The 22555-nt window shown below is 38.6% G+C and overlaps 2 protein-coding genes across 7 annotated transcripts in view; both read left to right on the forward strand.

Moving 5' to 3' along the window:
* Positions 1 to 11682, forward strand: part of akt1 (v-akt murine thymoma viral oncogene homolog 1) — a 53636-nt gene extending 41954 nt beyond the window's left edge. For both annotated transcript variants that reach the window (XM_047344948.1, XM_047344947.1), the window contains exons 10-14: positions 2424 to 2552; positions 7911 to 8125; positions 8230 to 8317; positions 8465 to 8567; positions 9901 to 11682. In XM_047344948.1, the coding sequence (XP_047200904.1) occupies positions 2424 to 2552; positions 7911 to 8125; positions 8230 to 8317; positions 8465 to 8567; positions 9901 to 9980 (615 nt within the window). In that variant the 3' untranslated portion in view covers positions 9981 to 11682. The remainder of the gene's footprint in view (positions 1 to 2423; positions 2553 to 7910; positions 8126 to 8229; positions 8318 to 8464; positions 8568 to 9900) is intronic.
* Positions 11683 to 18606: 6924 nt separating this feature from the next.
* Positions 18607 to 22555, forward strand: part of cep170ba (centrosomal protein 170Ba) — a 36990-nt gene continuing 33041 nt past the window's right edge. For 3 of the 5 annotated variants that reach the window (XM_047344896.1, XM_047344898.1, XM_047344900.1), the window contains exons 1-2: positions 18608 to 18870; positions 20969 to 21106. In XM_047344896.1, the coding sequence (XP_047200852.1) occupies positions 21002 to 21106 (105 nt within the window). In that variant the 5' untranslated portion in view covers positions 18608 to 18870; positions 20969 to 21001. Of the gene's footprint in view, positions 18871 to 20968; positions 21107 to 22555 lie in introns of all 5 variants that reach the window. The other 2 variants (XM_047344897.1, XM_047344899.1) reach the window with 1 other exon arrangement.

A 22555-nucleotide genomic window follows, 5' to 3' on the forward strand; every position in this document is an offset into this window, starting at 1 on the left:
TGCAGCTGGAGAAGAGTCTGGTCTGTACGTTACTGCAGTGAGACAGAAATAACCCGAGTTGCCTCTAATAGCACACATGCAGAGCCCATTATGTGGTGTTTCTCCACTTTGCAATTTATATTGTTTTGTAAATTGGCACTGCAGTTGAACAGTTTTGGTTCACAAAAAGGAAAGAATAACCATCCATCACTGCAGCTATAGTTGTGCCTTATTGATGGAGATGTTTGGATTCAGGAATGCTATTAGTGCTGCAGTGGGCATCTCTAGCCATACCTCTTCCAGCTGATAAAACTATACCAGCCAGGTCAGCACAGCACAGCTCTCCCTCCCTCCTTCCTTCCCCTGGGTTTACGAGGCAGGCTCTCAGCCTGCGAGGGTTCTCCTGAAAATGCCAGGGTAGCAGGATTGGAGGATGTGCTGACTCTGGCCAGGCGCTGCTGGCCACGTGTGAGCTACAGCTGCTAGGTGACTTTAACAGAAAGAGAGAGGGGTGGGGGGGGGGGCCACTCAATAAGGGGGGTGCAACCTCAAGTCATGACACCAAATTATCCACATCCATATGGGATGTAGGTCTGATTACCTTTACATGATGTCATCAAGTATAGTTCCTTGCAAAAGTATTAATACCTTTGACCCTTGATCTTTTTGTGTATTATGTTGCAACCTCAAACTTCAGTGTATTTTACTGGGATGTTTTCGTGATAGACAAACAAAGTAATGTGTAGTTGTGAGGTGGGAGGAAAATGATACATGGGTGTTCAAATGTTTTGCAAATAAAAATCTGAAAGTGGGATTTGCATATGTATTAAGACCCAATTTACTCTTTTACTTCTAAATGAAATCCAGTGCAACTACTTGCTATAAAAAGTCACTTATTTAGTTAAGACAGTCAAATAAAGTATGTCATTTAATCTAAGTATAATACAGCTATTCTGTAAAGGGTTTTTTGGCAGCGCAAAACTGTGTGTGGAGGAAAACTAACGCCCTGGATATGCCAAACATCATGAAACATGGTGGTGGCAGCATCATGCTGTTGCTTTTCTTTATTAGGGACAGAAAAACTCATCAGAGTTGATGGGACAAAGACCCAGAGCCAGATCTGCAATGGGGTGCTTTAGATCAAAGCATGTTGATGTTTCAGAACAGCATTGAATACTTTTGCGAGGCACAATACAGGTTGAGCATAGTGTTTGCCTTCCAGGTTTGATCCAAAACATCCCCTAGTTCACATGTTACAGTTTTCAAATTAATGTGCAAAACTGAGGATATGGGCGTGGTAGTGGCCCAGGGGTAAACCGTGTGACCCATATTCAGAGGCTTCAGTCCTCGACGCAGTCGTTCCAGGTTCGACTCCCGGGCCAGGCGACCATTGCTGCATGTGTTCTCCCTCTCTTCACCCCTTTTCTGTCAGCTTACTGTTAAAAATGAGAAAAATAAAGGCCACTGGAGCTGGAAAAAAACATAAAAAAACTGAGAATATAAAAAACACATTCTTTTTGTACCTGTCAAAAAAGCTGTGATTGGCTAATTTTCGTTCTCACCTATAAACCTCCAGTTTAAAAAAAAAAGCTATTTAACCAAACTGATTGCTAATTACTAATGGAAAATAAGGAGAAAAGTTGACTTTTTTTATTACCCAATGAGATTAATCCATTCCCAATCAAGCAATTAGTAACACTGAAATAAAAAAGGTATAAAAATTTGTTTCACACACTGAAGTGTCAAAAGTGCCACAATTCAACAAATAATTAGTTATATATGTCATAAATAGAAAAATAGAAAAATATTAAAGAAATAAATGTATCTGTAATATAATATTAAAGTGTTCCAATAATTTTTTGTTATGTAAATAAAATTGAAAATATATTTAAACCTTAAAGTCATATATAATAATTAATGTTTTTTATTATTATTTTAGAACCCTGTGTTTTAGCGTATTAGAAATATTTTTTGTGTTAGACTTACCTAACAGCGTCTACTGATGGGGATCGGTCTGCTTTTGATTGGGTGATTGCTGTGCATGTTAACCAGTCAGATCTTAGGGTCTATTTGACGAGCAATAGTGACATGTGAATTATTTCATGATTGACTGTAGCGGAGGAAATATAAAAGAAATTACATAAATATTTTGAAAATTATGTAAGATTTTAACACATATTTCAAGTTTTATTTAATAACTCTTTTTATATTTGAATATAAGTGTCTTTTTTATTTATTTAATGCACTTATGAGTGTAATTTGAGTTCACTCTTATAAGTGGTTATTTTTGCTAATTATTGGTTAGTTGCACTTTTGACCTTCAAATTTAGTTTGTTTTCCTAATCACTTAATTTTTATAAATTATTAATAAATCAGGATGTGGTCCACAAAAAGTTACTGTGTATCAATGTTTATACGTGTTCTTTTTGTTTATACTTCTCCAGCTGGAAAACCTCATGCTGGACAAAGATGGACACATAAAGATCACAGATTTTGGCCTCTGTAAGGAAGGTATCAAAGACGGAGCCACTATGAAAACTTTCTGCGGGACGCCAGAGTACCTCGCACCTGAGGTAAACATGATGGTGCCACACTGTACCGGATGTACTGATTGCAAGCTTCTAGCTGCACATACATTGTTACAGCCCCCAATGAGAAGTGATGCTCTTCAAACCAAACATTAGTAGGATCCCTGACATCAACCGTTTCTCCTTGGCACAGTATTGAAAAATGCTTCATTACAAATTTAGGTGTAAAATGGATGCTTATTTAAAACTGGCAACCATGTTAACACTATGGTCTAATCCTGCTTTTTTCCAGCTATGATGACTGGCAAAAATCTAGTCAGCTTTATTAGGAAAATAAAAACTAGAAACAGTGATCCATGTTTTTAAAACTGCCCTACTTGATTACTGCAATGCATTCCTGTTAGGGAACAGTAAGGCTTCCCTTGGTCACCTTCACCAGGTAAAAAATGCTGCAGCCTGAATGTTAAGATACAAGGAAGAGAGAGCACATTCCTCCAGTTTTAGCTTTGCTTCAGAGGCTTCCAGGTAAATTTCAGATTGATTGATTGTTTTCAAGTATTTTAGTGGTGCTGTCCTGTTTTTTCAAAGCTGTTTCATCCATATGAACCATCTCGCTGTCTTACCTTACCTGGCATAAGGCTTTTAGTGTTTTCATTTGTTCGGGACTTGAAGGATTGAAAGGAAGTATGAAACTTCATCTGTGATTTTATTTGTTCTATTTCTTGTATTCCTTTATTATCCACTGTTGTATCTCGTGGTTTTGTTTCTTCTGTCTAGCTTTAATTCTGTTTTTTCTCTGTGTTGTTTTATACTAAGTACTTTATAAAGTGGTACGGTGTTTATCCTAAAAATGAATGCTGCCCATAAAACACAAAGGGGATTTGTTGATTGCCCTCCGCTCCTCCGACCAAAATACAAGTCCTTTTAAACATCAGTGGAAAGGAAGCATATGAAGGAAGGAGCAGCTGTCCCAAAATATCTCTCTAATCTCCAGCTGAAGTTGAGTTAATGAGTGTGCAGTATTTGCTCTCTCTGGAGGGGTGTGGCTACTCGCTGTTGCGTGCAGGTATGACAAGTGTTGGATGTTGGTGTAACTTGATACGTTGTATTGTGAGTGTTCGAAGCGTGTTGCTGGATTCTCCCAGCCTGTGATCATAAAAATGCTTTCCGGAAGAAGGGTGTTCGTGTTGACACAGTTGACACCGCTGTTTTTAGACTGCAGTTGTGTTTGGAGGACAAGGAGAAGGCGTTGGGCTGGCAGGACCTCAGGAAATGTGAACTTCCTTCTGGGAAAGCGAGGAAAAGAAAGACCACATGGGTTACAGCTGTTATGTGGCACCAGAAGAGGCACTGCTTGGGATGCTTCACCTGACCTGGGCACACATTCCCACAAAGCTTCAGTCCTCCTCAGGAACACATGCAGTGCTTTGTAAAAATATTCATGCCCCCTGTGGTTTTCTCACATTTTGTCATGTTAGAACCACAGACTTTTTTGTATTAGATTAGGATTTTATTTAATAGACTAAGACAAAGTAGTGCATTACAATGAAGTGGAAGGAAAAATTAAATGGTTGGCAAAATGTTTTACGAATAAAAATTGTGCATCATGCATTTGTGTTCAGGGCCTTTCACCTTGATACCACTAAATCAATCCCATTGAAACCAGTTGTCTTCAGAAGTCACTCAGTTAAATACCTTTTTGCACAATATAATCCCAGTATAAATATAGCTGTTCTGCAAAGGTCCCACTAACAGAGCAAATCTGGCCTTTTTGTAGAAGAACAAGTACTGTCCATTTATCAAACCCCTCAAACTTGCAAGATGTTCCTGTGGTCAGATGTGACCAGCATAAATCTTTTTTGCATACACACGTTTTAAAGACAACTGACATTGCAAAACACACTATGTGGTTGTCGCAGCATCTTTGGCTGGGAGATAGATTTATGGGAACATAAAATGAGCTAAAATTACATGCAAAATGCTGTGTGCTGGAAATCCTAATACAACACATTGCCCAAAACACACTATCCCCACTATGAAAACCTGGTGGTGGCAGCATCATGCTGTGGGGATACATTTTAGCAAAGGAAACCTGCCCAGAGTTAATGGGAAGGTGGATGGATCAAATTCCAGGGCAGAAAGATCTGTTGGAGGCTGCAAATGTTTTGAGACTGATGTTCACGTCTCAGAAGGAAAATGACAGAAAACAAGCAACCACAACTGCGATGGAATACTTTAGATCGAACATATTTATTCGTTTAGAATGGCCTAGTTAAAGTCTATAATTACATCTAAATAAGACTGTAATCAGGCTTGTAAATCTGTTCCACTAAGCTCTCTGTTCCATCTGACTGACTTTGAGCTATTTTGAAAGCTGGTAGAGATGTATCACAAAGTACTTGCAGCTGTAATTGTGGCAAAAAGTGGTTTAACAAAGTAACACATGGCACGCTTTTTAAGATTTCCAAAAGAAAATTTTATGTTTCATGTGTTCTTTTCTTTTAACTTCAGTGATGATGTGCCAATAAAATGCGTTAAAGTTTGTGGTTGCAACATCTCACTATGTGTTAAGTATAAGTTAAAGAGGTAGGTACACTTTCTGGTTTTCTATCCTCATCTTAAGCTTCTCCAAGCCCACTCTGATAGCTCCAAACTCACCAGTGGAGCGCTGGTAGACATCAGGGGGCGTCGCCATGGTAACTGGGTCGCTGCTAAGCGTCTCTATGGAGCGCGGGCCAGGCAGTGTTACAGGTTTTTCTGCAATAAACAATGACCTTGTTGTGTGTTCTGCACAGGAATGCTGTAATGTCTGGGAATATTCCACCCAGAGCTGCAGAGAAAAAAAGGGAGAGGTAGGGAGGAAAGACTCAGTCTGCAACAGGCGGACCTCTTTGTCTCCGGAGTACAGAGCTGGACAAATTCACTTAGTCAGTTGTATTAAACACTTGCAGAAAGAAAACAATTTTTGGCTGAGGGAATTGGCTGTTAGGGAAGGTCTACAAAGAAAAATGCAGGCGTGTTTAATCTAGCCCCCAACGCTGATCTGTATTCGGCGTCTTGAAAGATTAATGGCTGTCAGTGTAAAACATTGTGGGATGAAAAACAGCAGTATGGAGTGTAGCTCCAAAGATTCAGCAGCAAGTTGGGTTTTTTTTTAATCCTCCTTCTTTCTTCTTCTCTCTTCCTCTCTCTCTCCCTCTCTGCTCTTTTGGGGCAGTGTAACATTAGCTTAAGGCTGGGGCCCAAATAGGCAGGCAGGCAAGCAGGCAGTCCTGGTTACGTACATGAGGAATGAGCTTGGCTCCTGCACTCCTGGCAGCTTCACAGCTGTGGCGCTCTTCTACATATATGGGGCAGCTGCGGGCCCAGCTGTCGCACGGTGTGAATCACACGACAGCAGCGCTGGAAATAGAGACGGCCCAGTAATCTTAGCCCCACACCGGCTTCACGTTACCCCTGCACTCCTGGCCCTTCTCCTCGATGCTCAGCACTCACCGCAGGACCAGACTGAGGACCCACACAGACATGCAAGCTGCATGCATGCACACTCACCACCAGTCTTGTTCCTTGTACGGACACTTCAGCCCTTGTGTTTCTCCAGGACCAGCCCTCTCTTTGGGTCGGTGCACTTTGTGTCCATGTCTGATTCTGTTAATCCACCCTCATCTTTTTATCTAAGTTTCTAATATTAGGTTTTATAGCATCATGCTGCTGAAGGTGTGGGTGAACACACTGTGCTTGTTGTCTTGATATAACCTTCAATATCCGCCTGGTGAGGTAGAATCCAGTACATGTCCCCAGACACCCTGGAACATCTCCACTCTGCAGCGCATTAGTCATGCAACAGGTTGTGCTGTTAAGCACAGCACCAGAGGAGTTTCTCATTAGGAAATATCACAAAAAAGTCATTTTATTGATAGAATGTGATTAAATATCTTTCTGTTTGTGACTCCAGCTGTGTTAACTGAGCTGTTTGCTGTCATATCTTCATGTGAGAGACTAATAGATCTGCTGCTTGTTGATCTGTATATGTTTGTGTATATGTAGAAGAGCTTGAGGTGATTAAATATGCAAGGCTCCAGGGGAAACTCTATACTTGCTCCTAATGCGAGATGTGAGTCAGTGTTGGCTAGAGCTGCCTCAAATCTTCTGACCAGAGGGGGGAGTAGGTGATTTTGTTGCAGGCTGGTTGGGATGTCTAAACACAGACTCCTTGATTGAATCAGGAACTTTTATTGTATAAGTGTTTCATCCACTTTCCCCTCAATACTCTGTTGGGCACATAAAATTAAAGTTTCACAATTTGTCCTTTTCAATTGCATTTAGGATTTTAGCTCGTGTTAGATGTTTTAATTTCCATGACGAAATGCAGAAATATGTTTATTTAAAAAAGCATAAATGAAAAAACAAAGCAACACCAACAGCAGGCGGAAGTTGCTTAAAAAGAAACGTTTGTTGTTTGGGCCTAAGACACCACTTCAAGCAAATGCTACACATGGATGGATGAGAAGGTAAACGACTAATATGCAGTCAGACTGCAGCTGCTGTAAAACTCTCGCTCATTTGACATGGGGAAAAAAATTAGTCGAGCTAAAACTGATTAACGTGGCTAAATGAGCAAAATGATTTTTTAGAGAAAGCAGTTATTGATTTATTGTGAAATTCTGATACCTGCAGATGTTTTGTACTGAAGTCGTAAATAGTAAAAAAAAACCAAGATAAAAGAAGGTCTTACTGATGACCTTATATTCTCCGAAGCAAGAACTATGGCCACCCACATGGTCTGGCTGTTGACTCTTTGCTCAAGCTATCTTGTAGCTTTGGACCTTGTGTATCCTCTGCCCTCAGCTTTGGCCTGTTCCTTCGCTTGAATCTAAGATTCCCATTGTTTTGTAATCTTTGGATGGAAAGAATAAAAAGGAAACGGAGAGTGTTTTTGGAACTTGAAAAGAAATCCATCTTCTTCATCTGTTTACTTGCATGAAGCCCTCCCATATTTTCTGTGGAGATAATGTATGTCACAAAAAGTGCTCACTCCAGCTTTTTTCTGTGTTGCCACAAAGTCACACACGAACTCTGCATATTCCCTTTTAAAAAGGTCTTTCTTCATCATATTGAAGTCCATAGAAGACTATGGATCCAGATGTCCTCCCATCATCTTTGTATAGTTCTAATTTTCTGTTTGTTTGCTAGGAGTGGCTACTGTCAATAACTGCTTTTAAATGTACTTACCTGCTTTGAAGAGCAATAGAAAGCCAGATTATGAATTATGCTTCATACTTGGGACATTTAAAGACCTATGGCTCTAAAATATTATATTTTTAAGATGTAATAAAACAAGAAGTACAGCTGTTCTGATTTAAGACCTTAACCATTGCATTTAATATCTTTCCCCTTTCCAAGGTCCTAGAAGACAATGACTATGGCCGCGCTGTAGACTGGTGGGGTCTGGGGGTGGTGATGTATGAGATGATGTGCGGCAGACTGCCTTTCTACAACCAAGATCATGAAAAGCTGTTTGAGCTCATCCTCTTGGAAGAAATCCGTTTTCCTCGGACTCTTGGCCCCGAGCAGCGCTCTTTGCTCTCTGGTCTTCTTAAGAAGGACCCAATGGAAAGGTCAGTGCATCTACTGCCATGCGCCAAATCTCTTTTTTTGATTTTATTTATGTTTACTATTTCTTTATGTAAAAATGTGGAATTATGTGTTCTTGTGATTCCAGGTTAGGCGGAGGGCCTGATGATGCAAAGGAAATCATGCAGCACAAGTTCTTTGCTGGGATAAATTGGCAAGATGTTTATGAAAAAAAGGTGGGGCTGGAAAGTATTCATTTTGGCTGTGATTTCTATAAACCAGGATCACCTAGAAACTACTCACAGTGTCAGAGTGGCAACTGTTCCTACACTGACAGACAGTTGTTATCTGCTGATGCAAGTGTGTCTCCTCCTCTCCAACAGCTTGTCCCGCCGTTTAAGCCCCAAGTTACCTCAGAGACGGATACGAGATATTTCGACGAAGAGTTTACAGGACAAACCATCACCATTACGCCACCCGGACAAGGTAGCATCACTTTCACATGTGAACAACTCTGCTCACAACCTATGAACAGTTCCACTCATTCAGTTCAATCTGTCATGAAGGCCATCCCTGTTTTTTTTTTTTTTGTTGTTGTTTGTTTTTTCACATCATTTTTAGCGGTATTTAAGGTGTGCAGACTTAAGGTGGCGATGATAGCTTTTTCTAAATATGAGAGAGAGAGCTTTACCCAGCTTTCTTAGAGAAACTGTGCCCTCTTCTGGACACGCAGACATGCAGCACTATTTTAACAAACCTCTCAAAGCCATTAAAGGAAGCAGTGAGCTGATTATGTTGAGGGACAGTGGCTTAAAGAATGACAAGGGGAAAATTAAACATGAATTGAATTAAACCTTTTTACCCCCAGGTTGGTTGTATGTTTTGTTTGATTCAAACTCTTATTATATTTTTTTAAATATTACTGCAACCATAAACGTCAATGTGTTGTATTGGGAATATATTTAATAAACTAAAACAAAGGGGGTGTTCAGTGAATTGTTTTTGTGAAAATTGTTTCAATTTTCCGCCACATATGGGATTTTTTATGTGGTTTTACAGTTCAATTTTTCATCCGACCACAGCACCGTTTTCACATATTCCCGGTGTCCCCTACCTGGCTTGTGGAAAAACTACAGATGGGTCTTCTTATGGCTTTACTTCAACAACGGTTTTCATACCCCTCTTTGACAAAAGCCATATTTGTGAAATATTCCACCTGAAGAGTGTATCTCAGTAGCTCCTCCAGAAATACTTTTTGGTTTCTTGGACGCCTGCTGCTTTATGCGAGCTGCCATGTCTTGGTAGATTTGCAGTTGTGCCATACTGTTTTGACTTTCTGATGGAGTGAATAGTCCTCCACGAGATGTTTAGAGCTTGGGATATTGTTTTATAACCTAACTCTGCTTTAAACTTCTCCACAACTTCATCCCTGACCCTGTCTGTTGTGTTCCTTGGTCATCATAAGGCTATTTGTTCACTAATAATAAAACTCTGAAGTCTTAACAGAACAGCTGGATTTTTACCAAGCTTAAATTACACCCAAATGGATTCTGTTCATTAATTAGATCATTTCTAAAGGTACATGTTGTGCTGGATTTTATTTGGGGAACATCAGAGTAAAGGGTGTACAACTTAGTGTTATGACCAAAAACGTACACTACTGGGGTTTTATGTAATGGACCAACACAATGAAATGTGAAAGAAATTTGAATTTTTATTTTTGCAAGGCACTGTAATGCTTGAAAAACTTGTCACCTAATGATTTATGAGATTGTATTTTTACAAGAACAAACAGATTTGTTTTCTTTTTTATCCCCAGACGACAGTATGGAGTCATTCGACAGCGAGCGACGACCACACTTCCCACAGTTCTCCTACTCTGCCAGTGGGACAGCCTAATATGCAAATCTCAAACATTCCTCTGGTCCCACTGTCATTTCCTCTCTCCATCCGAATGCACTCTCAAAAGGCCCCAGCCTCCTCAGCCTCGTCCTCCCCACGCATTGTCTGCACAAGCCCCCCCGTCGGATGTCTCAGTCTGCGAGCCGTTGTTGTTTTACAGGATGGAGGAAGCACGAGACAAAAACAAAAATAAACGCGCTTTTTCTTGGTGGCCTTTGTGGACTGACCATGGAGATAACACTATCCCTGCATTTCCTGGTTGTTATGCTGTATACAGAGCAGGCATCCATACACCATAATGAATGGGGAAATGTAGCTATGCACAAATTGGGCTACTTCTATAATGCAGTGAAGTTCTTTTTCTTTTTAAAGGAGTTGTTTGTATTGAATAAAACATCAACCATTTAAAATAGGTTTTAGGCATGCTGTGGACCAAAAAACACCATGTAAAGCAGAGAGTGTGTTGTTTGTTGATTGAGTGATTTATCCATGTTTCTTGAGTCTTTTCAGACATTTTTGGGCCTCATAAAGTGAATGTACCATATCAAAAAAGTTAATCTTCCTGCATACTGATGTGCTGTAACACATGCCTAATTCTCCTAAGACTAAAAAGCCATCTTTGCTTTAATCTATCCTTGATGCAAAACTGAAACCGGTCTGTTGTATTATTGTTCCACACCAAGATGGGTCTGATAAATAAGCAGTGCAATACAATTTAATATGATGCAAATAATTCGAGCATGAGTGATCATTCAGTCAATTTCTTTTAAAAATTGTTTGCACATCACTCAGACCCACTGTTTCCTGTTCAGGCTAATAAAAAGCATCTCTGTCTTCTGAAGTAAGTGCTTATACTTCCTGGTGCCTTTTCACCTGGATGCTCATTTTTCAAACTCCTCTCCTTTGGGTTTTTCTTCTGCATACAGTACACTATTGGGTGTATTAATCCACCTGGTGCATACGCTGCAGCCTCAGTGAGGTCACTTCAACATTATACACTTCTTTATGAATACTTTGCAAGCAAACTAAGCTTCAGGGTAAAACGGTCATCTTTCATTTGCTTCTTAAGGGGTACTTCTGCCCCTCTTATGAGCTGAGTTATTTATGAGACCAATGTGGATGAAAAGAAGTTTCACTGTGCCAATGATATGCACTTTGTTGCCCAAAAATGATTGTATTAGGAACCCCCTATGTATAACTTATGGCTGGTAAAGGACTAAATTAGTTACCTTTTTTGTAAGGTGAATTCATGTGATACGATTGAAACCAGACGTGTTGGTTTGAATCATTTCTTCTGCTGAGGCTTAAAGCGATGCACTTCTTTCAGAAGTTTCCGGACGCACTTCAATATTTTTTAGAACGACAGATAATCATTTTCAAAAGTGCATATTATCGTTGAATGTAATGGTTTTTATATTGTTTTCTGTTCGTTTGCAAACTTGTTCACTCTTTGAATCTGTCTGTTGCTTATTCCTAAGGACACTCCCCTCTTGGCTGTCACCTCCTAAAAAAAATAAAATAAAAAATAGGGGTGGAAAAAAATCATTTTATATTTTTTACTTCAACTTTTTTTGTACCTGCCCCTCCTGTATTCCTGAGGCCGAGGAAACCAGCTTTAGTAAACAAATAATATAAACTTTGTACACTGTTTTTACATGCTTTCTTCTCAATTGGTGAAATAAAAGGTCTTATCAATTAAGTGAGTTGTTTTTCTTGGGATTACAGGCACAGAAATCCAGAGGAAAGGCATACAAACATGTTAATGAAATCTTGGGCAATGTGAAAACAAAAACATAATTTCAATGCATGTTTTCAGGTGTTGTATGTAGTGGAAACACTTTGTCATGCCATTTTACAGATATGAGGCAAAATAATTTATTTTCCTTTTTTAAGTAGATATTTTTGTTATTTATTCCTTTATACACAGTTAAAAATATTCAGGGTTCTTTTTCATAATTTTTATGATTATTCTTTTACAGATAATTAAAACCCCGAATGCAGTTTCTCAGAAATCTTGAATACATCTTTAATAAAAAAGTATTATATGATAAAGAAATATGTTGTTTTGGCCTACACAATGGTGGGGAAGACAGTAATTCACAACCTCCAAAATGAGAGTAAGCTGCAGGAGGTCATTGCTAAAGAAGCTTGAGTAAAGGGGGAAATTGCATTTAAGCCACTTACCTGGGCAAAGGAGAAAAATAAAGATTGGACGGTTCAGTGGTCCGAGATCTAATTTTTAGGTGGAAGTAAAGTTTGCATTTCACTTAAAAAGCAAGGTCCCATAGGTTGGATGTTAAATGGAGAAACACAGAATCAAAAATTACCTGAGGTCCAGTGTGAAGTTTTCACAGTCAGTGACGAATTGAGGAGTCATCTCACCTGTTGGGTCCAGTGTGTTTCCTCAAATCTGAAGTATATATGGCTGTCTACTAAGAAATGTTAGTGTTTCATGCCTCCATCTGCTGACGAGCCCGCGCTTCCAAAAGTACCAATACCTTGCTCAACAGGCTTAGTTTCAATGTGCTTGATTGGCCAGTAAGCCCATTTGATTTACTCCCCTTTAAGAGATTCTATCGAGTATTGTCAAGAGACCCCATTAAAGCAAGCTGGGTTTCCTAAACATCTCCATGCCACGTTTTATAAGTGCAGTAATTCATGCAGAATGAGCTCCAACCAAGTATTGACAACAGATCTGGTGTGCACAGACGTACTTTCAGTAGAATTACATTTCTGCATCATAAAGGTTTTTTTAAATGAGTAATATTCACATTTTCTGAGTTTACCAGAGATAAATGCCTGAAATATATCACTCTGAGTTGTAATGGATCTATATAATGTGAGTTTCACTTTGTGAATTGAATTCCTAAAAGAAAATAACTTGATAATATTTAAATTTGCTGAAATGCATTGTAAGGCTCAGTTGCAGCTGGAATGGGAGGCTGAACTCTACCACTTAACTCAAGAAAATAATCTATGCAGAAATTTAGCTTGTCTAAACCTTCCTGTGAACATGACCAAGTGTGAGACATGTGTTCCAACACACAGTGTGTCTGCGAGGCAGTTCGTGTCCATGTCTAGGGCTTTGCAGCTGGTCTGAGACAAGGAGAGATGCTCCATTTCCCTGGGGGGGTGGCTCGGGCAGATGGTAAAGTCTCTGGAGCAGATGTTGACAACCAGAGCTCACAGTCTGCTGTTTAGGCCAGCTGCAATGCACAGCAACATTACAAGCTGAGGCACAGAGTTTGGATCCAGTGTGACACTCACCGGCCATACATTACAGCTTTCCCACCAACTTCAGCTGGACTGGTCCTGAATGCAGCACAAAGTTGTGATGTTGCTCTGGCACAGACCTCAGCTGGAGTGTAAGGTCATTTACACCCAGTCTGGAAGCCAGGACTCTACATGTATGTTTGCATGAAATTAAATAATTTATTAAGACGTTTTGAGTCACTGGTGTCTGACTTTGTGTGTGTCTGACTATTCATAGTTTTATTTTGACTCCTCTGGACCATAACACTGTACCTGTTTTAAAATGTCAGCTTTAGGACTTTAGATGGTACATAATAAATAATTTTAACTGGTATAAACAGAAAAGGCCAAATGCATCCAGTTCTAAAATTAACAAGCTGCTCACTACAGGGCTATGTAAAAGTTCTCATGCTCCTTAACTATTTTTCACATTTTGTCAACCAAACACTGTCGTGTATTTTATTGGGAAAGTGATTGACCAACATACTGTAGTGCATAATTGTGAAGTACAAAGAAAATATTTGCATGAGTTGTTTAGCACTAATAGAAATATGTAAAGTCAGAAAATGAAAACATTATTATGGCCACACCATTCTGACGGTAAAATGTGGTGGTGGCAGCATCATGCTGCGGAGATGCGTTTCTTTAGCAGGGACCGAGACACTGGTTACAGTTGGTTAAGTAATTAAAAAATGCAGGAAGCACTTGTAAGTGATATTTTTTCAATTAGTTTTTCCTGGTTAAATAAAATAATAATGAATAAATTAAAGCTGCCAGCAGCATTGAAGGCCCTCGCAGCCAAGCGCCGCTCGACCTGTATAGCCACCGCAGGAGCCTGGCACCGCCTCCTCCACACCACCGAGGAGCCTGCCGCACGATTCCACACATTCCCACTAGGTGGCGCTGCGAGCCACCTTTCATACTTACTTTGGTCATGTTAAGTTCTGCTCTGGCAAGAAATATTCCAAATTTGGCCAAAATACAACCTTCCCGATGGAAGCTGCACTCACTTGTTAGTTAGTGGGCGCGGCTAAAATAATGTCGTCAATTGATTGTGTCAACATGTCCAGCATTGATCCATGATGATGTACACTAAATTTCAAATGGATCTGATGATGTATGAAGGAGATAGAGCACTTGTAATGTCCTAGGGGGCGCTGTTGATCCAAACTCCAATGTAATCCAATAGAGCTGTCTAGGGGCTAACAAAGATCAACCATATTCAGTTTGGAGTAAATCGGACCATGCATGTGTAATTTAGAGCCAAACGTATGGCCATGGCGTGACATCAGACTTCGCCACGCCGCCACAGCCACACCCTCCAGCCAAACTTGTCAGAACTGGAGACCAAGTTAGACCATTGTGTTATCTGTGATTGGAGACAGTTTCATGTTGATTAGGTGAAGGAGATGAAATATGGCCCACACTAAGTGAAACATTACACTTCCTGTTGTCAGGGGGTGGGGCTTCAATGATGTCAGCAGTTGAATATTGAATATTGTTCCAGTCATCATAAGGATAAATCCCAGAAGGTTTCATGTCCCTGTGACTTTCCTTGTAGAAACTATAATAGTTTTGTGTTTCAGATTTTGAGGCTTTGCCACGCCCACATACTTTCATGTAGCAAGACTATACTGAGAGATTTTCAAGTCTCTAAGTCAAAAGCTGTAGGAGTTTGTTCAGATATGCAGGCAAGAAAGGGCAAATCCGGGGTCAAAATAACAACTTCAATCCAAAAAAGCCGACTTCCTGTGGGGTTTGGACCAATGCTCCATGAGACGTTTTTGTAGGTCCTGAGAAGATACATATGTGTACCAAATTTCAGATTTCTCGGTCAAAGCATGGCTTGGGGCTGATTTTTTAAAGTTTTCTACGGGGCGCTGTGGACGAATTAGACCACGCCCACCAAATATGTCATCAGATCTCTGTTGGGGACTGGACTAGGATCAATCACATTGAATTTGGTGCAGATCATTTGATATATGTGGTAATTAGAGCCAAACGTATGGCCATGGCGTGACGTCCAACTTCGCCGCGCCACCACAACCACGCCCTTTTATGAAAAGTCACTGTGCTTCAAACTAAGTTAGACCCACTAGTTATCAGTCACCTGACACAGTTTGAAGCGGATTGAATGTAGACAGGTAGATAGCCACCTTTCCAAGTAAAAAAAAGTGACTTCCTGTTCCCAGGGGGCGTGGCTTTGATGATGTCGGCATATGACCCCATAGGATCTCCGGGAACCCAAAGGTCTTCCTTCATGCCAACTTTTGGTGTGATTTGGCGTTTCTTTGGGAAAGTTATTTAATTTTTTCACTTTGGGCGCGAACGCCGTTTTCGGACTATCTCACTTTAGGGGGCGCTGTAGAGCCGTTCGGCCACGCCCACTGACAACGACATTAAGGAACAAGAATTTCACGCAGGGGACAATTTTGGGTAAAATCTGGTGAGGTTTTGTGCATGGCAAAGTCCCCAAATTGCCCCGCAAAGACGCAAGGGAAGAAAGACATAAAGAAAGAAAGAAAGAAAGAAAGAAAGAAAGAAAGAAATCCTACAATAGGCCCTTGCAGTTTTCCTGCTCGGGCCTAATAAATGCTAGGAGAAAACCTGTTGGACACTGTAGAAAACTTGTAAGTGGGGTGGAGGCTCAACTTCCAGCAGGACAACAACAGGCAGAACTAAAATGAAACAGTGAAAAGATTTTTTTCCAGGATTTATTTACCTCCATTTACATTCTGATCTAATCTAACCAGCTTCCATGTCTGTTCTGAAAAAAAGCAACCCCATGGCATTATACTCCCTCCACCATGATTCACCATGCGGATGGTGCGGCCTGTTTGTGGAGGTGAAAAGCAAGGTCTTGGTAAGTTTGAAATTTTTTCATTTCTGCATTTTCTTTGTAATCACTTTCCTTCAACTTCCCAGTTATGCACAACTTTACGTTGGTCGTGTAAAGATTCCAATAAAATCCATTACAATTTGTGGTTGTATCATAGCAAACTGCTAAAGGAATATAAGACTTGTAAACATTTAGATGAGGTACTGGAAATCTTACTCAAGGTGTAGTCTTCCTCCTGGACCCTTTGATCCTAAGGTCAAAGGTTGCTGTTGTCACTCCTTATACCAATAATGATGATCAATCGCTCTCGTTGGTAGCACTGAGACTTAGGGTGCTACCAACAGTTGCACAGCTTGTACTGATTCTCTTAAAAAGCAACTAAAGTCCCTTTTTAGTAGACAAGCCTTCAGTTAAAGCTCTTAGTATGTTGTTGCCTGCATTCCTTATGTCTTAAAGTGTCCTACTTTGATCTGATATGTTCATTCCCCTCCCCCTTTGTTTTTACACCAATAAATAGTATTTATGTACTCGTTATATTAGCAGCTGGGAAGCAGAAAGGCAAAAAAACCCAACATTTTGTAGTTTAAAAAACCAAGAATATGTCAGAAATAGCAGGGTACTGATGCAATTTAACTCACCATAAGTGTATTAAACTCTGCTTTTGGTAAATGACTGCTTTGCAGTTAAGTTCTTGATGTTGCAGCAGTGAAGGTGCATGATCAGTTACTGACCAGGAGTTGGTTCAGTGTCTTTCATGAACACCTCAGCAGGATGGTTGCTGCTTCACGAGGGTAAGCAATGCAATAGATTAAAAACTAAAATGCATTAAACTAAATATGCACTTTGAAGAAAATATTTAAATAAAAGGATCACTTGCTCGTAGTGAAACGGATGAAATTGTATAAGAGTAGGTTTTACTGTGTGGGTGGAGAGTTATTTGTTCAAGATAAGGCATTAGAAAACAGGTTTGACAAGTTCGGTATATGCAAGCCCCTTCTTTGCATCAAAAGCAGGACTGATATGAACAAGTCTCGCAGAACAACAATTCATTTGCACACATACTTAAACGCTCATTTATAATTCCTTGGCATATCCAACAAAACGAAGATGTATTTCTTACACATTCTCATGTATATTGGTTAAAGGTGGTTTTTAAATTTAATTTAAGTGGGAAGAATGAACAGTGAAATATATAATCTAACAAAGCACTGAGTCATTGTGAGCTCCTGGTGGCTCTTTATAACTTCATTCATTAGGACAACAGCTCCATCTAGCGGCCATCAATCACCACGAGAAAAACACCATCCAGAGCTACATGAAACCAGCAGATTATTTAATTTATTTTAAGTAACAGCAAATACATTTTCAGACATATTTCTGGTTATTTTAGACCATGATTTGATGACTGAATTTAACCGGTTCAACGATTTTTTTTTTATTCTGAAAATTATTTTACAGCCACGTTGAAGAAATTACTGATTCACATTTTTTTTTTAGATTGTTTTAAATTATACTCAACATTTTCCAGTACTTTAAACTAGCATTTCCATAAAATCACAAAAATTTGCTCTTTACAATTCCGTGTCTTTCGATTTGTTTTCTTATTCTAAGTTTTTTTTTATTTTTTGTTTTTATTTTCTCTTGCTGTGCTACTTGGAAATCGTCCTGTGTTTAATTTTTTTTGTCACTGTCATTTTCATCTGAGATATAAAAAAATTATGAAATTTTTGGGAAGATTTAGACGGGCACTTAAAAATTAACACAATTTGTTATTTTCAATACTTTTAAACAAATTAATTTACTGAAATTTTTTTTTACATGGATGATTTCTCATTTTATTATTAATCTTTTAATTAGACATATTGAATTAGATATTTTCTTGAAACTATACATTCATTTAATTTAAATTTCATTTACACTCATTGTTAACAATAGCGAAAGCCCATTTCTGCCTCTTGTTATAGTTCATAAATGTGACTTTAACGGCTTTTATTATTACTTAGAATTTTTAAAATATGACTTTAAAAGTCGAAATTATACCTTTTAATCTTAATCTTATGACTCTGAATCTCATTATTATGACACGTTGAAAGCTAAAATCTCAGAATTATGGGTCTGATTTTCATAATTATCTCTTTAAATGTCATAATTATGACTTTAAATTGACTAATCATGACTTTGAATGTTAAAATAATAACTAAAATTCAAAATATGACTGAATTTCAATATCATGACTTTAAAAGTTGAAATTGTAACTTTAATTCTCATCCTTATGACTTTATATTGTAGAATCAATAAATCCATGACATCAGAACTCATAATTATTTTGAATGAAATAATTTTGACTTAGAAGATCATATGATGCTGAACCTAAAAGTTATGACTTTGAAAATATGACACTGAATCTCATATTTATGACTTTCATGAAAAGCCAGTTTTTTTTTCTTCGTCTTTCTGCTTCCGGAAATGTTCTTCCACAAATGAGTGGCGTGGGCGTGGCTACTCGCGTTGCTGCGCTCGAAATTCAGGCAGAGTGAGACCTCTTCCTTCTCCCACCTCTCAGATTAAACCAGTTTGATGGGACTTTAGTCTTCACCGTGTCGGGACTCGAGGCTCGGAGACGTTATGAGGACAGTTTGGTCCCGGTAGTCATTCCCAAAAATGAGGAAGAGGGTGTGTTAGACATTTACCTGACCGGGGTCACCTGTTGGGTTCATGTCGGTCGTCGAATTTCATTGACACCAGGACGTTAAAACACTGGCTTCACTAAAGCGTAAAACAGAAAAGGTGTTTAAGGTAAGTCTGCTGGGAACAAATCATTGGAGAGAAACATTGTTTCGTTCTAAAGAGGCTGCCAAGCGTTAGCTAAACACTGCCAGCAGCAAACACTAGCCGCCAGAGACAGTTCAACCAACCGTGTTGTCTTTTACGATAGAATGCATAGAATATAAATATTTAAGTGTAATTTTGTCATCAATATTTACTTTAGTAATGTTACAGGAAGTTAAGTCTCCACTTTAAGCTGTTAGCTAGCGTTCAAAGAATGCCACTCTTCAATCTGCAACATGTTTCCTAGCTTGCTGTAAGTTTTTATGTATTTATATCTCTTAGTTGATTAAATTAAATCCCACTCTGAATTGTGTTGACTTTAAAATGTTGCAAGTTTCCCAAATAATGTCTGTACTATGTCTGCCCCTGAGTGACTGGTACTAGTTGCTTTATTGGATTTATTACGTAAGCTAAGGCGTGAAGTAAAGAGCTCTAATCCTGGACGGACGCTCCCGTATGGAAAACAGGCGAGTTTAGGTGATAACATGCTAAAACTAATTTTCAGAAACTTTTTTTTACATGTTGGTGTTTATCCTTCAAAAAACATTACATTATTTCAGATGGTAACATCCTCAGGCAATAATTGGTTAGATTAATTTGGCATTAATCTCTAAACCAAAGCTGGATTTTTAAAGAAAATAAAAACTCTGTGGAAGGCTTCCAGGATTTCACCATAAATTAAAAACCCAATATTTTCCCAATATTTAAAATATAGAAGAAATGCATGTGCTATTAAAATAAGGCCAGTCCAATCTTACAGGTATAGTTTGTATGTTTGCTAGATTTTCAATTTGTATGTTATAAAAAAGTTTATTTAAAAGAGTGTTATCATTTGGTTTCAAATTATACCAAAAACGTGTTTGTAGGTTGAAAAAAAAAAGGACAATTATTGTAGTTTAAAGCTGAAATTCTGGGCTAATGGCTGTTCTCAATTTACTTTAAACATGTAAAAGAAAAAAAAGATGTGATCCGAAATCACAAAAAAATCCTTAATTTTAAATAACTCTTTAGGTGTTCTCATTAAACTTTCATCCAGCAATCTTTGATGCTTCAGTCGGTTAAAAATAAAAATAAAAATGAGATGCATAAAATAATTCAATTAGAGACTGAAATTGGGAAAGTTTCTCTTGTTCAGCTCGCAGGCAGGATCAATACCCTTAATTTTTATTCCTCTTAGTTAAATCCATAAAAACTTAAACCATTTATGGTTTGTACATACATCAACCGACAGCATGTAATTTCATGCACATTTTTTCTGAGTTTAATAAAAAATAGGATAAAGGCTAAAACCATTTTCCCAGAGGCATGAGGATGGTGTTTCTTTGTTAATGCCTTAATTATTTTACTGGTTTCAAAACAACTACCTCTATCAGAGAACCTGCAGGACAGTGCAGCAAAAACGGCAGCTGCAGATCTGCTGACTGTAATATGTCAATTATAAGAATGTTATCTATTTCACATATTAGTTATTTTACTTGATATATGGACTTAAGCAAATGTATACAACCGAAGGTATGTTTTTTGTTTAGAATATGATCTTTTCTTTTTGCTTTTCTGCTCTTTATAGTAAGACAAGTATACAAAGATAGTTTTAGCTAGTATATTAGTCAGGCTATCTGCTCAAGTAGCCAGCCTGCAGTTGGCAGTCTAACAACTTTTAGCAAACATTTTCTTTCAAAACAGAGTTACCTTAGCAAGAGTTAATAGGTGACTGGAAATTTCTCCAAACAGCTGGATTTCTTCCTCTTAAGCAAGGAAAAAGTGTAGAAATGTGCGTTAAGCTGGCTGACCAGCAGTGTGCAGTAGCAGGTGATCAAGAGGCAGTGCTGCGATACTTTACAATTCAAATAGTCAAAGAAAACTGTTCATTACCTTCTCTGGCACATCATTTAATTAACTTTAAACTGTAGAAACGCTATGATGAAAAACTTTAACTTTATCGTGGGAAAATAATTCTTTAATGTCTTTTCTGGACTTATAACATTTAATATGTGTAAAATGGGTTCGAGATAAAGCCAGTATAGAACATTGATGGATGTAAAACTGTTGTATTTCTTGTTTCCAGGATGCCAAGAAGATCCTGAGACGTGTCCCCGACATGAGTGTGACGTCATGGTTCCTGGTCAGCAGCTCGGGCACACGCCACCGGCTGCCCCGGGAAATGATCTTTGTTGGCCGAGAAGAATGTGAGCTGATGTTGCAGGTGGGCAAAGATGCTGGTGTGAAGTAACGTTCAACTTAACGCAATAAGTTGGTGTTTGGTGTTAAATCTGTAAAAAGGTTAAGAATTGTATAGAGTCCTCTTTAGTAATTTGTGACTCTAAAAAAGCTGCTGCTTGCAAAATAAGTGAAACACCAGTGGCAGGCTGTTCTAAACTCCCCATTGGAAATGCAGCTATGTCATTCCTCTGTGTTGTTTTTTTTCCACCCTTTCTTTGTGGTCTTCGCATCATAATTTCCCTCTCAATCTGTATTTAGAGCTGTAGAAGAGGAATGCTGTCTCCGAGGCAGTTGTTTGTACGGTTGTTTGGTGTGTTGAGCCAAGAAATGCCCTGTTAACCACAGACGTTTCTTGGATTAAAAAGTTGCTTGCCTCTTACAGGCTCCACTGATGCAAACTTTTCTACTTCTTATTTGAAACTGACTCGATGCAAGCAGTTTGTGGCCCAAACAGTATAAAATCTCTTCTCTTCTTCTGTGGCTTTTCGGAAACCCGACATTCCTGTTTAGCATAAAAAATGGAGATTCCCCTTAAGTGAGCTCTACCTGACTGGCCATTCCTTTCTAACAATAATCCTGACACCTCTTTCTCTCCAGTTCAGCGATGGGTTTATTATTTCTCAGAGTTCAAACTTTCACATACTGATAATGGGGGCAAAGTGAAGCTTTGAACCAGTTAATTAGTCATGTTAAACTAATCAAGGATGTACAGCAGATGATAAACCTGCCATTGTGAGCAGGGCAGTATTTACAATCCACCTAAAAGCTTTCAAACACTAATGTTGGGATTATGATTATTGATTAATTAATATTTAACAATAATTATAATTGAAAACCATAATTTGACCAAATTAATTTCTTAACTAAAAATCCTTATTTATAATTCAAAATCAGAGATGTCCTCTGGGATTGTAATTGTGGCTTAAAGCCCTTGATAATTACAATTATTAAATTCTTTGTAATAGTTGCTAACTATTACTAGATGTCACTTTTTAATCAACCGTTTCTACCGAAACGTGGGGAACTTTTTACCTTATTTTGACTGACAAATCACTCTTGTACAAAATAAACATAACCGCCTTCTCTTTATCTATGTGAATATTTATTAAATCAACAGCCCAGGTACAACTCGCTCTCCGATTCAATAATCTTCACCTAATCAAACATGCAAAGTTCTACACAGAAGGGTAAAAAAATATCTAACTAAACAAAATAAAACAAAACAGCATTGGGGCGTGTATGAAAATCAAACCAGCAGTTATGGCAACAAGTGATAATATGATAAGAGGAATATGGTGTTGAACGGAGTTTTGGGGAGCGGCCCGCCAGAAAGTGTAGCTTAGTTACTGTAAGCCATAAAACATCCCCCAACGCTGGGGGGGTTCCGCGCAACACAAAGAGTTGTAAAACGTTTGGCAGCAACTAATAAGCA

Source organism: Girardinichthys multiradiatus, chromosome 19, assembly GCF_021462225.1.
Source record: "Girardinichthys multiradiatus isolate DD_20200921_A chromosome 19, DD_fGirMul_XY1, whole genome shotgun sequence".
Lineage (NCBI taxonomy): Eukaryota > Metazoa > Chordata > Actinopteri > Cyprinodontiformes > Goodeidae > Girardinichthys > Girardinichthys multiradiatus.